Here is a 12,991-nt window from a genome sequence, read left to right as displayed (position 1 = left end):
GATTGCAACATGACATCACTAGAGGGAAGTGTGTCATGAGATCCAGTTTAGTTTGGCTTTGGCTTTCAACAGAGCATACAGCTCTGTAGCTCTGATGTTTTCAAGCTATCTGACCATGTTCACCTGTGTCGTGGGTTAATAAATGAACCCACAATTTCTTTACTCAATACCTTATGAGTGAGTGGTGCTTTTATATCATTATATCCAGTGATGGTGCACCTTCAACAAAACAGAATCATTGCCTGATTTCTCCTAATTAATTTCACCTTCTCCCCGATGTACCGTCAATTACCACGAGACGAGAATGGTGAAACAATCGAGGCTTTATTGCACAAGCTGTTGTGCCTCCTGTAGCTGGAACCAGAATGGGAGCAGCGCAGGAGAGCATACACTTTTATACGTCGCCTGCTGGGAGGAGCCAGCAGGCAGGGATTTACCGTAGTACTTGCCGTTGGGCAGTGCCGTAATACATACAATATATCACTAGTGGTGTTTACCACACTCCCAAACTCATTTTTAGAGAGGTCTAAATTACATGAAACTATATGATTACTAAACAGCGAACAGCCTGTCCATTGAGCATGTTGTGCGTGACTTCCTGTGGTGCAACTTGCACATAACCATTCCCAACAGAAAACTGTCCCCCGTTTACAAACTCCCATCTCTACTGTGAGTGTAAAAGTTGGAAATAACTTGTGGTTTAAATCATTTGCGTCAAAGCTGCCATATCATTTTTAAACAGATGGCAAAAATAAGTTGCTAATACTTCAATACTTGCACAAGTAGGAAATGCGATGTTGAAAAACCATCTGGACAAGAGCCACGGAAAGAATGGGAACAAAAGCAGCTATTGTTGTGGTGTTATTGCAGGATGTGGCTGTGGGGTTCCCTGGGTCATTAAATTGGGAGGGTGCCGAGGTTTCCACATAACCTCTTGCATTTATATCATGTATTTTATGCAGAAAAAAATCCCAGAAAATGTCACAGGCATCCACAAAAAAATTAAAAGAGCAGGGAAGTGTGCCATTTTAAATATGACAAAGAGAGAAAAGGGGGCCCACAAAGACAAGCCACCTTGGATTTGCGTCACTCCAGGTGATGATGCACCTTCAACAAACTGGAGATGTGATTTAACAGGTTGAGGATTCCGCTGTCAATAATTCCCTGACTAATGGTCGAAAATTTAATTTTATGAGCGACTCCACCTAGTGGCTTGGCCATGGACACACAAAAGTTACTGCTTCTACGATCCAGTTAACTGTTAACATTTAAAGAGAAATATCAACATCACATTTTAACCAACTCCATCACTAGATTTCACATTTTTAAACAAAAACGCTGGACTGGATTTTCCGTTTAATCGGTTAAGTGACGGCTCAAAAGGAGACTTACAACGGCAATTACGGTGCCGAACCCTCGCCAATCCCGGGACCGGTGAGGGACTAGCAGTAGTGCCGGGTGAAACGTCCGGCTCCTGTGCCAAAACGGTCAGAGAATTGCCGGGTCCCTGGCTCGCACATGCGCACGGCGACGTCATTCAGTGGTCGCACCGGACAACATGACGTCGGGCGTGCGCGGACCTGACCCGCCATCCACGATCCCACAGGCCGCCCCCTGGCCACCCCCCCAGCAATCCCCTCAGCCGTCTCAGAAGCCGCCCCCTCCCTCCCCTCCTGGCCAGCGGCACGGATCCCAACCGAGTGTGATGGCGCTGGACACAGTCCGCAGCCGCCGCGCCGGGTTCCTGATCGCTCAGACCACACGTCAACCGCGCGGTTGGGAACTTGGCCCATCGGGGGCGGAGCATCGCAGGAGGACCTTCTGGTGACACGCCAACGCCGTTACAACAGCGCACGCCGTGCAAGGCGATTATGCCAATTCCGTGGCGGGGGAGCACAGCTGACCAGCATCAAACAGGCGCCGGCCCCAATTTGGGCGCTGGAGCCCATTCTCCGCCCGATTCCAATTACGATATCGGCGGCGGGCAACTGGGAATCCCGCCCACAAACTTTGTTGTATATACAAGACTGCAAAACAAGCATGATTAACTTAACAGTATGGTTTATATGCTAACAGGTTTGTTTCAAACACTAGCTTTCGGAGCACTGCTCCTTCCTCAGGTCCTTCACCTGAGGAAGGAGCAGTGCTCCGAAAGCTAGTGATTCGAAACAAACCTGTTGGACTATAACCTGGTGTTGTAAGACGTCTTACTGTGCTCACCCCAGTCCAACGCCGGCATCTCCACATCATGTTTATATTCTAAAACACATGTGGCTGGATTCTCCTATTTTGAGGTTATGTCCGGAGCATGTGTCTAGTATTACGACCAAAAATTCAGCGGCGCCCCCGCTCCGATGCTCCGCCCGGTGGGGGTGCTAGCAGCCGCACCACGTAAAACCCCCGGCTTTCCCTGCCGATACAGACAGAGAATTGCCGGGTCTGTGGCCGCCACGTGAGGTTGACGAAACCTCAGACCACAAGAGATCCACGCCGTCGGGAAGTCGGCCCATCGGGGGGCGGAGCATCGGGGGAGGGCCTGAGGCCGTCCCAACGGCGTGCGCCGTACTCCCCGAGGATGCCCTTTTGGAGGGGGCAGAGTATGAATGCTGGGCAGGGCACCAAGAAACCCACCTGCTTGCGGTTCAATAGTGCTCCAGGTTATGTTGCAGGCAGTTAAAGCACGAGCTTAACATGTTATCTGATTCATAGCAAACCCTCAGCACTTCACTAAATTGTGATATAAACCAAAGTTCTAGAATGGTGGGAATCAATCAAGCAGAGTATCACATACTGCTAAGAACTATAAATAAGGATGGAATCAACAAAGGTTCAGTAAAACCTAATTTAAATTCAATAGAAACCAGCACACAAGTACTTTTTTGACACACACAGTTTTTCCCCTTGGGGAGTAATGCGGAAGTGGTGGAAAAATTCCTGTATGAACGTTCTTTCCATGGTCGACAAGTCCTGGCGCTACACCTGAACCCAGAGCTTCTGGTGTAGAGGTAGAGATGCTACCACTGGGCCACAAAACCTCCTCATCCGGCTAACTACAAAATGTTGCAGCAGACTTGAATCTTGCAATGACAGGGGTTGCGCGCATGCACGGTGGCTCCCTTCTCTGTGCCGGCCCCGACGTAACATAGCGTAGGGCTACAGGGGCCGGCGCGGAGCAAAAGTGTCCCCCCAGCCCGAGAGGCTAGCCCGCCGATCGGTAGGCCCCGATCGTGGGCCAGGCCACAGCGGAGGCCCCTCCCCGGGGTTGGACCCCCCCCCCCACCAGGCCGCACCCGGATGTATGCACGCCGAGGTTCCGTCGGGTAAGAGCACATGTGGCCGGCGCCGGCAGGACTCGGAATTTCTTTGCAGCCGCTCGGCCCATCCCGGGGGCAGAATAGAGCGGCCCCCGACCGGCACCGCACCGACCACGCCGGCACCAATGGTGATGATTCTCCGCTCTCTTAAGAATCGGCGGACCGGCGTCGGGGCGACTTGGCGCGATTCACGCCCGGTCCGGCGATTCTCCGGCCCAGCGTGGGCTGAGAGAATCCCGTCCACTGTTCCTCACGATACCTATCCTAGACATGGTTGCACAGAAAACAATTTCAAACTTTACAGATGACACAAAACATTGAAGTATTGTAAACTATGAGGAGGATAGTGATAGACTTTGAGAGGACATGGGCAGGCTGGTGGAATGGGCAGGCGTGTGACAGATTCAGTTAAATGCAGAGAAATGTGAAATGAGATATTTTGGTAGGAAGAACAAGGAAAAGCAGTAAAAATAATGGGTCTAATTCTAAGGGGAGTGCAGGAACTTGGCTAGAAGTTTCTGCTGTAGCCAAGTTCCGCACACAGACGTACGGCCTCAACTGGGACCTTGGATTCATGTCGCATTACATTCACCCCCCACCATCTGGGCTCGCAAAATCCTACCAACTGTCCTGGCTTGACACAATTCACACCTCCTTAACCTGTGATTAACCCTCGCTCTGGATCTGTCAACACTTAATTACAGCAAATGCTCACATTCAAAGTATCGTCTTGCATCTTTGACTTTGTCTATATATATGTTTCTGGAACCCACCTCTTAATTCACCCGAGGAAGGAGCTGCGCCCCAAAAGCTAGTGATTCCAAACAAACCTGTTGGACTTTAACCTGGTGTTGTAAGACTTCTTACTGTGTTCACCCCAGTCCAACGCCGGCATCTCCACAACATTAATACAAAGAGGCGTAGAGTACAAAACAAGAATGATTTGATGAAACTTTCTAAAACCCTGTTTTGGCCTCAACTGGAGTATCAGGTCCAGTACGAGGCACCGCATTTTAGGAAGAATGTGAAAGCTTCAGGGAGGGTGCAAAAAACATTTTACGACAATTTGCCACATACATTTATTTATATTTTACAGAATTTACAGTGCAGAAGGAGGCCATTCAGTTCATCGAGTCTGCACTGTCCTTGAAAAGAGCACCCCAATTAATCCCACACCTCCACCCTATCCCTGTAACCCAGTAACCCCACCCAAACATTTTTTTGGATATTAAGGGCAATTTATCATGACCAATCCACCTAACCTGCACATCGTTGGACTGTGAGCGGAAAGCGGAGCACCCGGAGGAAACCCACGCACACACGGGGAGGACGTGCAGACTCCGCACAGACAGTGACCCAAGCCGGGAATCGAACCTGGGACCCTGGAGCTGTGAAGCAATTGTGCTATCCACAATGCTACCGTGCTGCCCATGGGTCAAGGGGTGTATAGCGTGTCGGGGATCGTCGTTTACTAGATGGCCATCTTGGGGGTACCGCTGGTTCTGGAACCCTGGCGAGGTCGCCGTCAGAGGCCTCAGATGTCTAGGTCTCCATCTCTGAGTCCACCACCTCTCGCACCTCAGTGTCAGGGTCTCCAGGGGGTGACGCCCACAGCCCCCCCCCCATGCCAGGGCAACGCGGATGTAAGACGGTTCCTCTGGTGGGCCGTGGCCTAACTCTGGCCTTCTCCTCCTGAGGTGGACAAGATGTTTCCGCATCGTATGTCCACGCGCCGTCACCTAGTACGAGCCCAGCCTGGTCTGCTGTACCACTGCTCCTGGAATCCACCGGGCACCGTCCTCGGGCACCGTGTCCCCTGGTCCAAAATTCCTGGTCCATGACCACCCACATCTGTAATTTCCCGCCAACATCGGGGAACGCGAGGCTGGGGCGGGTCCTGACCCTCTGGCCCATCAGCAGTTCCGTCGGTCACGGCATGCGGCTGGTCCAATAGCTGAACAAAAATCTTGCTCGTCGCGTCTCCATGGATCCTGGGGTCTATTTCCGCATCCATCGCTTGAAGGTCTCTGCACCGCTTACTGGGCCAGCCCATTCGGGGAAGGGTGATATGGGGCCGTGCGGATGTGCCGCACCCTCTTTGCCTTCGTAAATTGTTCGACTCGCCACTGGTGAACGGAGTGCCGTTGTCTGTCACTAGCACCTCCGGGATGCCATGGGAGCTGAGAGTGTCTTAGCTTCTCAACGGTGGCCTTGGACATGGTGAACGACATCTGATGGACTTCCAGCCCCTTGGAAGGTTCTGGCAAAGTCAGCGTGCGTTCGTAGAATAACATATTTACAAGTAACTGTCCCAGTCCCATCCGGGGTGACTCTGCAGAATGGCTCCTTCCTGGACAGACCTTTATGGTACTGAGTTAACTAGCCCACGAGGAGGCCACTAAGATGATTGATGCAGGTAGGGCAGTGGATGTTGTCTATATGGACTTCAGTAAGGCCTTTGACAAGGTCCCTCATGGCAGGCTGGTACAAAAGGTGAAGTCACACGGGATCAGGGGTGAGCTGGCAAGGTGGATACAGAACTGGCTAGGCTATAGAAGGCAGAGAGTAGCAATGGAGGGCTTTTCTAATTGGAGGGCTGTGACCAGTGGTGTTCCGCAGGGATCAGTGCTGGGACCTTTGCTGTTCGTAGTATATATAAATGATTTGGAGGAAAATGTAACTGGTCTGATTCGTAAGTTTGCGGACAACACAAAGGTTGGTGGAATTGCAGATAGCGATGAGGACTGTCAGAGGATGCAGCGGGATTTACATCGTTTGGAGACTTGGGCGGAGAGATGGCAGATGGAGTTCAATCCGGACAAATGTGAGGTAATGCATTTTGGAAGGTCTAATGCAGGTAGGGAATTTACAGTGAATGGTAGAACCCTCAAAAGTATTGACAATCAGAGAGATCTTGGTGTACAGGTCCACAGGTCACTGAAAGGGGCAACACAGGTGGAGAAGGTGGTCAAGAAGGCATACGGCATGTTTGCCTTCATTGGCCGGGGCATTGAGTATAAAAATTGGCAAGTCATGTTGCAGCTGTATAGAACCTTAGTCAGGCCACACTTGGAGTGTAGTGTTCAAGTCTGGTCGACACACTACCAGAAGGATGTGGAGGCTTTAGAGAGGGTGCAGAAGAGATTTACCAGGATGTTGCCTGGTATGGAGGGCATTAGCTATGAGGAGCGGTTGAATAAGCTCGGTTTGTTCTCACTGGAATGAAGGAGGTTGAGGGGCGACCTGATAGAGGTCTACAAAATTATGAGTGGATAGTCAGAGGCTTTTCCCCAGGGTAGAGGGGTCAATTACTAGGGGGCATAGGTTTAAGGTGAGAGGGGCAAGGTTTAGAGTAGATGTACGTAGATGTAGATGTCTTTGTTCTCTAACCGCAGGAAATCGTACAGGTCACCCAACCAAGCTGCTACCCCCGGTGGCGATGCCGACCGCCACTCCAGTAAAATTCACCGCCGTGCAATCAGAGGGGTGAAGGCCATGACATCGGCCTTCCTCCTCTCCATGAGCTCCGGCTTCTCTGAAACCCCAAATATCACCACCAAAGAGTCCGGGTCCACTCCCTCCTCCACTGTCCTGGCTAAGACCACAAATACTCCCACCCAGAATCTTCCCACTTTTTCACAACCCCAAAACATGTGCGCATGGCGTCCAGGGAAATATTGAAGCTCCCAACATTTCAACGATAGTCCCAATACCTCCCGTCTAAATTCTGTTGCTAGCTAGCAGATGGAGTGTTGGAGTAGGGCTGGATATTGGGGATAGGAATTCAGAAGAATGTAGCCAAGTTCAATCGCTTATGGCACCGACACAGAACCCAGATAGGTCGCCGAGACCAGAGTAATGTCTGTAGCTTTTCCCTGGATATTGTGGAATGATAATCAAATGCTTACGGTCTATTCTCTTCACCCAGTACCTTTTGTGTTGCCGGCTCGCAGGCATTTAAATGCAACATTCTATGAAATAGGAGTGTAATCCCAAATTGGAAAGAAAGATGTCCATTAAGCAGATTGCGTGCCTGGAAATCTGCAGATTTCCTCCATCGGGTGAACTGTGCGGACTTTGAGCCATGTGTTGTTTTTTTCGCAGGGTTTCAATTTTGATGTCCGCCAGCTCCACTGGCCCGAATACATTGAAAATTACTGCATAGGAACGAAGAAATATGTACTGAATGAAGACATGTCTGGACTTCCTGCAGCAAGACAGCACCTCAAGAAGTGAGTACAGGCGCCTTCACCCTCTGCTCAGCATTTACTCTCACAAAACTAAATAATAATAATAATAATAATAGCTCATTGTCACAAGTAGGCATCAATGAAGTTACTGTGAAAAGCCCCTAGTTGCCACATTCCGGCACCTGTTCAGGGAGGCCGGTATGGGAATTGAACCCGTGCTGCTGGCCTTATTCTATATTGTTCTGCATTACAAGCCAGCTGTTTAGCCCTCTGTGCTAAACCAGCCCCTTGTTTGGGAGGAAAAGGAAACTTTTCAAGTAAGCAGCTTCAATAATAACTCGCCACCACATCCTCCACACTTCAGCTACCCTCTCGCATTTGATCCAGGCATCCAGAGATCAGAATACGGGCTGGATTCAGCTTCTGTCCCACATGAGGATTGTTAGGACAATGCCATGTGTTGTCAGCTGATGACAAAATATCCCTTTGTCATCATTCCGTGATTCTTCACATATAATCCATAACTTCTGAGTGTCCCAGCCTTGCATTTCGGGGGTCCCCCTGTGATGGGACCGGTTTAGCTCAGTTGGCTGGACGGCTGGTTTGTGATGCAGAGCGAGGCTGGCAACGAGGGTTCGATCCTCGGAGGAGATGGAGGAGATTATTCGTGAAGGCCCCTCTAATGGGCGTGAATTGACTTAGAGGGGATGGCCTTCTCAACCTTGACCCTCGCCTGAGGTGTGGTGACCCTCAGGTTAAATCACCACCAGTCAGCTCTCCCCCCTCAAAGGGGAAAGCAGTGGTCATCCGGGACTGTGGCGACTTTACCTTTTTACCCATGATCCGCTGGGAATCTTTCTAGAAAGTTCCCACCTCAGAGTTGACCCTGATATTGCCCAGAAGTGCTGTCTCCTTCTGGACAATTGCGTTGGGCCGGGAATCATCCAGCAGAAGCGATTTAAATCACTAGCTTTGGAAGGTCCCGCCAGTTTTACCCTGATGGTCACTCTGAAAGAGTTAGAGGAAACAAATACTACTAACTCCAGAGTAACTATTTAAACACCGAGACCCAGCTTCACACAGGACACCCCAAACAAAACGACCCCAAAGGGGACCCACCACATTACCCCCACACCCGATCCAACCTCTGTCCCCCACTCCCCCGCAAACTGACTCCCCCCCCATCCGCCCCGACCACAACGCCCTCCGGGTGCGACCTGGTCTGGACCCCACCCCTCCCCCCGACTTCCCTCCTCCCATACTGAAACCACTCCCCCACAGACTCACCTCCCACCCTCCCTCATCCCGAACCGGTAAAGGGGGAATGGCTTACCCCTCCGCGTCCCGGTTACCCCGGGGGTGCGTACCATTGCCCCGGGCTCACCCAACCTGAGTGAGGAATGGCGGGTGAACATTGCCACTCTGCGGAACTCCTGGGCACAGAAGGGATCCTTCTCGCACCCACTGTTCCCAAACCAGTCCATTTTACAATAACTCAAGTCCTTATTATCGCGGTTACGTTGCTCTTATTGCATCGTCCTGCAATTTGCCTGCAGATTTCTTCATCCATCTCCCTGTCGTTTTAGCCGGCACCCAGTCGCGATGAAGCTGCTCGATCTTTCCTGAATTTTAAAAATATTCAACCGAATCTGTTACCCCCACATCTCTCTCCCGTGCTAAAATAATTTATTTGATTAATGCTGCCGTACCTCTCTTATTTTTCCTTCTGCATCTTTCCTGAATACTGTGGATTCAGGAATGTTCAGTAAAATCCTCTCTTCCTTTGAGCCACCTTTGTTATTGCCATTCTGTAGGGAAGAATTTAATGCTCCCCCTAGAGATGGATTGGGAGGTGGCAAACGAGTGAGGGGGGGGGGGGGGCGTTGGGAACTGAGTAGTGGGATGAGAAAGTGCGGGATGGAGATCCCGATGCCTTCCCGATTTGTCCCAATAAGTCTGCGGTGCAAAGGGTAGCTACAGCTCCGAGGGCTGCCAAAGGTGCCGCAGAGCTGCTGACCTCTGCTTGGCCGGCGGTTTTCAGAGGCTGGACAGTGACCTCCGCACCATGCAGTCCAGCGGGAAATTGCCCCTGCTGTTGGGGCTTAACCCTGGCACGGCCCCTGGGAATGGCTGCAGCGGAGTCACCACCAGCTAGTTAGTCGCTGGACGGGGCCCAGTGGATAGATTCCACGCCTACCTCCATACAGCTACTTATACCTGCGACCACCAAGCCGATTTTCCATGCTCCTTACATTTACACACCTGAGCTCCAAATCTACCTGTCCTGGCTCCAAACATTTTCTATGCTCAAGCGCCGTTTGTCTTTCTCAAAACTCTGTGCATCTTCTCTCGTGCTTTGTCCCACCCCTGGCCAATTGTGTTTCAGCCTTCCCTCACGTCACAATCTAACCTCACTGTGAGGCCGTTGGTCCCAGCCCTGTTGTGATGAAGCTTGTCCATCTCGTACAGGTCCCACCTGCCCCACAACCGCCTCCCCCCCCCCCCCCCCCCCCCCCCCAATGCCACAGGAGTTCGCCAACTCTGCAGACGTCCATTGACCTGTTTTACCTCATTGCCCCAGTACTCACTGGCGTGTGGACCTGGAGTAATCCAGCGATTGCTACCTTTGAGGTCCTGATTTTTAATGGTGTGGGTCGCTCCAGTGCCGTGCTGGCCCCCTGTAGGAGTCAGAATTGCTGCTCCTGAGGCCATGTTGACGCCGTTGGGAAACGCGACGGCGTTTACGATGGCGTCAACACTTAGCCTCAGGATCAGAGAATCCCGCCCACTATTCTGAAGGAGCAAAGAATCCTGAGTCATTTTGCCTCAGGTCTCATCTTACAGTTAACCTCACGCACACCACATGCAGTGAAGGCATCTCCAGGGACCGACTCATTTGAAAGAAGGACTCAAGGATATAGGAGGAAATGTTGCAGAGTGCGTCGCAATTCGTGCCTGTCAAACGTTTTTCAATAAAATAATTTAGTTACCTGAATTTGGATAATTTACAAAATGCAAACAGATGTCCTGTGCACATACTTTACTGCTCAGCACAGCGTGCAAAGTGCACTGACCTCTGGAACCTTTCTCTCTCTTCACAGGCTACGAAACATCCGCTTTGCCTTCAACACCATCCTCCTCGTCGTCATCTGGCGTGTTTTTATTGCTCGATCACAAATGGCCCGCCACATCTGGTACTTTGTGGTGAGCCTGTGCTACAAATTCCTGTCATACTTCAGGGCATCCAGTACTCTCCGGTACTGAGGTCTGCCCCGCGTGGCACATTGCAAATTGAGGGACCTCAGTTTGCTCCTAACGACAAGCAATCCTTTAGGAATACCCCTGTCCCAAAAAAAAGGCCTCAAGACTTCCCAAGCCACTGTAAAGAAAGTAATATGACTCTGCATTCCAACGTACACACTGCCAATGTTATAATAAAGAACAATAATATTTTCACGCCAAGCATACGCTGGTGCGACGCTCTGGTTTTCTAGCATTACCACCTTGACCAAATTGACAAAGTAAAGAGTTTTTCAATGTCTGTATTTATACACACTGTCTTGCAATACCTTGGCTTGATTTTACAGGCAATTACTGGAATGGAATGTAAAGTACAAAATTGTCTCTTTGGCGCCATTATATTTTGGATGCAGGGCCTTATTCAGGAAAGGAACCTGCACAGTGTATCGAACTGGCAGTCCCCGTGCATTCGAGGCTGGTTTTGTAACCAGTTATCTTTGTGAATAGGGCCCATTGTACAGTTAATGTAAGAGGAAAGTAACTTTCCGGCAATAACACGGTAACGTTCTCTTCTTGGTGCTAAAATGGCAAATGATAGCTTAACAAACATTGCTGGGTGTTTTACACTTGTAAAATGTATATAAAAGTTGACACTTGACCAAAGTTTCTCAATTTGTTGCTAATATTTTGCAGAAAGTCACCGTTTCCCCTCCCCCTCCCCAAGTTTGCCAACCTGCGACCAACAGGAGACCTTGGCAGCAACACACCACATTTTTATGACAACAGAATAAAAATAACTGCTACGCGAGACTTACTCTGCTCTGCTGGGTGCCTGACCCGGAATCAATAGAGAAAGGTATTCAAGGTTTTACCATGAGCCCAAGGCCTTTCCTGATCAAATAGAGGGAACGTTTGTTGTGTATGATGATCTTTGTAGAGGCTGATAACTTTAAAAAAGAAACTCAAACTTCTGGTTAACAGCCAAAAGGATGACATGACAAGATGTGATGTTTTAAGACATTTACTGTAACAGACTGAAAGCACTATTGACTAAACATTGTTTGTAGGCAACTTGCACTTTAAAATGCAGAGCATACCTTTTTACACAATCATAAAAATCCACTATCACTGATATGTTACACTGTCCTTTAAGTACACATTCAATTTTCTGAGAATCAATCCAGAAAATGGTTCTGAACTCCTGAGAGTTTACCTCCGGACATTTTCTCTCACAGCCTGTATACTTTTAAATCCAGACCTGTCTTTCATGGTGCAAGTTTCCCTGGAGACTTCTCCCTCTGGCTAAAGCTAGGTAAATTATCCAGCCTCATTTTAACTCTTCATCAACTTGGCCTTTCCATTCCAAGCAAGAGTTCCCACCTGCATTCCTGAGCAGTGAAACACAGGGACTTCCAGCCTCTAGCGGTTCTTCCTTTCGCCTGGACCCTGGCAGATTAACCTGTCTGTGATAATCAGGGATATTTTAGGAAAGCCTAATCTGATATCACAATGGTTTCCTTTGTGCACTCCCTGTCTCAAAGCCTATCACCAGGCAAATTGAATCACATGGACATTGTATCCAGGTAGCGATGCTGATAGCTATCCTTGAGACCTTGACTCCCAACTTGAAAGTCAATGGGCAGTTAAAAATACAAATGTTTACAGCCCAACATTCTTAATGCTTTTCTGGGACTTTGGAGAATGAGTCCACCTACTATTATCTCACGGACTGCTGCCATTGCCTCCAAATATAAACATCTTGCACTATCTTCCCGGAAAACAATCTGAACAAAGTACAATACAGCACAGGAACAGGCCCTTCGGCCCTCCAAGCTTGTACCGGTCATGATACCAAAATTTGCCAAAACCTTTAGCACTTCCTAGTGCCAAATCCCTTTATATCCATCCTATCCATGTGTTTGTCAAGATGCCTTTTGAACGCCGTTAATGTACCTGTTTCCCCTAGCAACGCGTTCCAGGAACTCACCACCCTCTGTGTAAAAAGTCTGCCTCACACATCTCCCCTAAACTTTGCTCCATGGACCTTAAACCTATGCCCCCTGGCGGCTGACCCCTCCACCCTGGGAAAGAGTGCCTGCCCATCCACTCTATCCATGCCCCTCAGAATCTTGTCGACCTCTATCAGGTCACCCCTCAACCTCTGTCTTTCTAATGAAAACAGTCCGAGTCTATTCAGCCTCTCCTCATAGCTGAAACCCTCCAGACCCGGCAACATCCTGGTAAATC

General features: G+C 49.7%; 1 protein-coding gene across 7 annotated transcripts in view; it reads left to right on the top strand.

Annotated features, from left to right (window-relative positions):
* LOC140396559 (fatty acyl-CoA reductase 1) overlaps window positions 1-11,407 on the top strand; it is a 328,616-nt gene extending 317,209 nt beyond the window's left edge. For all 7 annotated transcript variants that reach the window (XM_072485319.1, XM_072485324.1, XM_072485320.1 and 4 more), the window contains 2 exons: window positions 7,419-7,546; window positions 10,606-11,407. In XM_072485319.1, the coding sequence (XP_072341420.1) occupies window positions 7,419-7,546; window positions 10,606-10,768 (291 nt within the window). In that variant the 3' untranslated portion in view covers window positions 10,769-11,407. The remainder of the gene's footprint in view (window positions 1-7,418; window positions 7,547-10,605) is intronic.
* Window positions 11,408-12,991: the final 1,584 nt, after the last annotated feature.

Source organism: Scyliorhinus torazame, chromosome 19 (genome assembly GCF_047496885.1).
Source record: "Scyliorhinus torazame isolate Kashiwa2021f chromosome 19, sScyTor2.1, whole genome shotgun sequence".
NCBI classification, from domain to species: domain Eukaryota; kingdom Metazoa; phylum Chordata; class Chondrichthyes; order Carcharhiniformes; family Scyliorhinidae; genus Scyliorhinus; species Scyliorhinus torazame.
The sequence above is the reverse complement of the archived record's forward strand: the minus strand, read 5'-3'. Positions and strand labels throughout refer to the sequence as shown.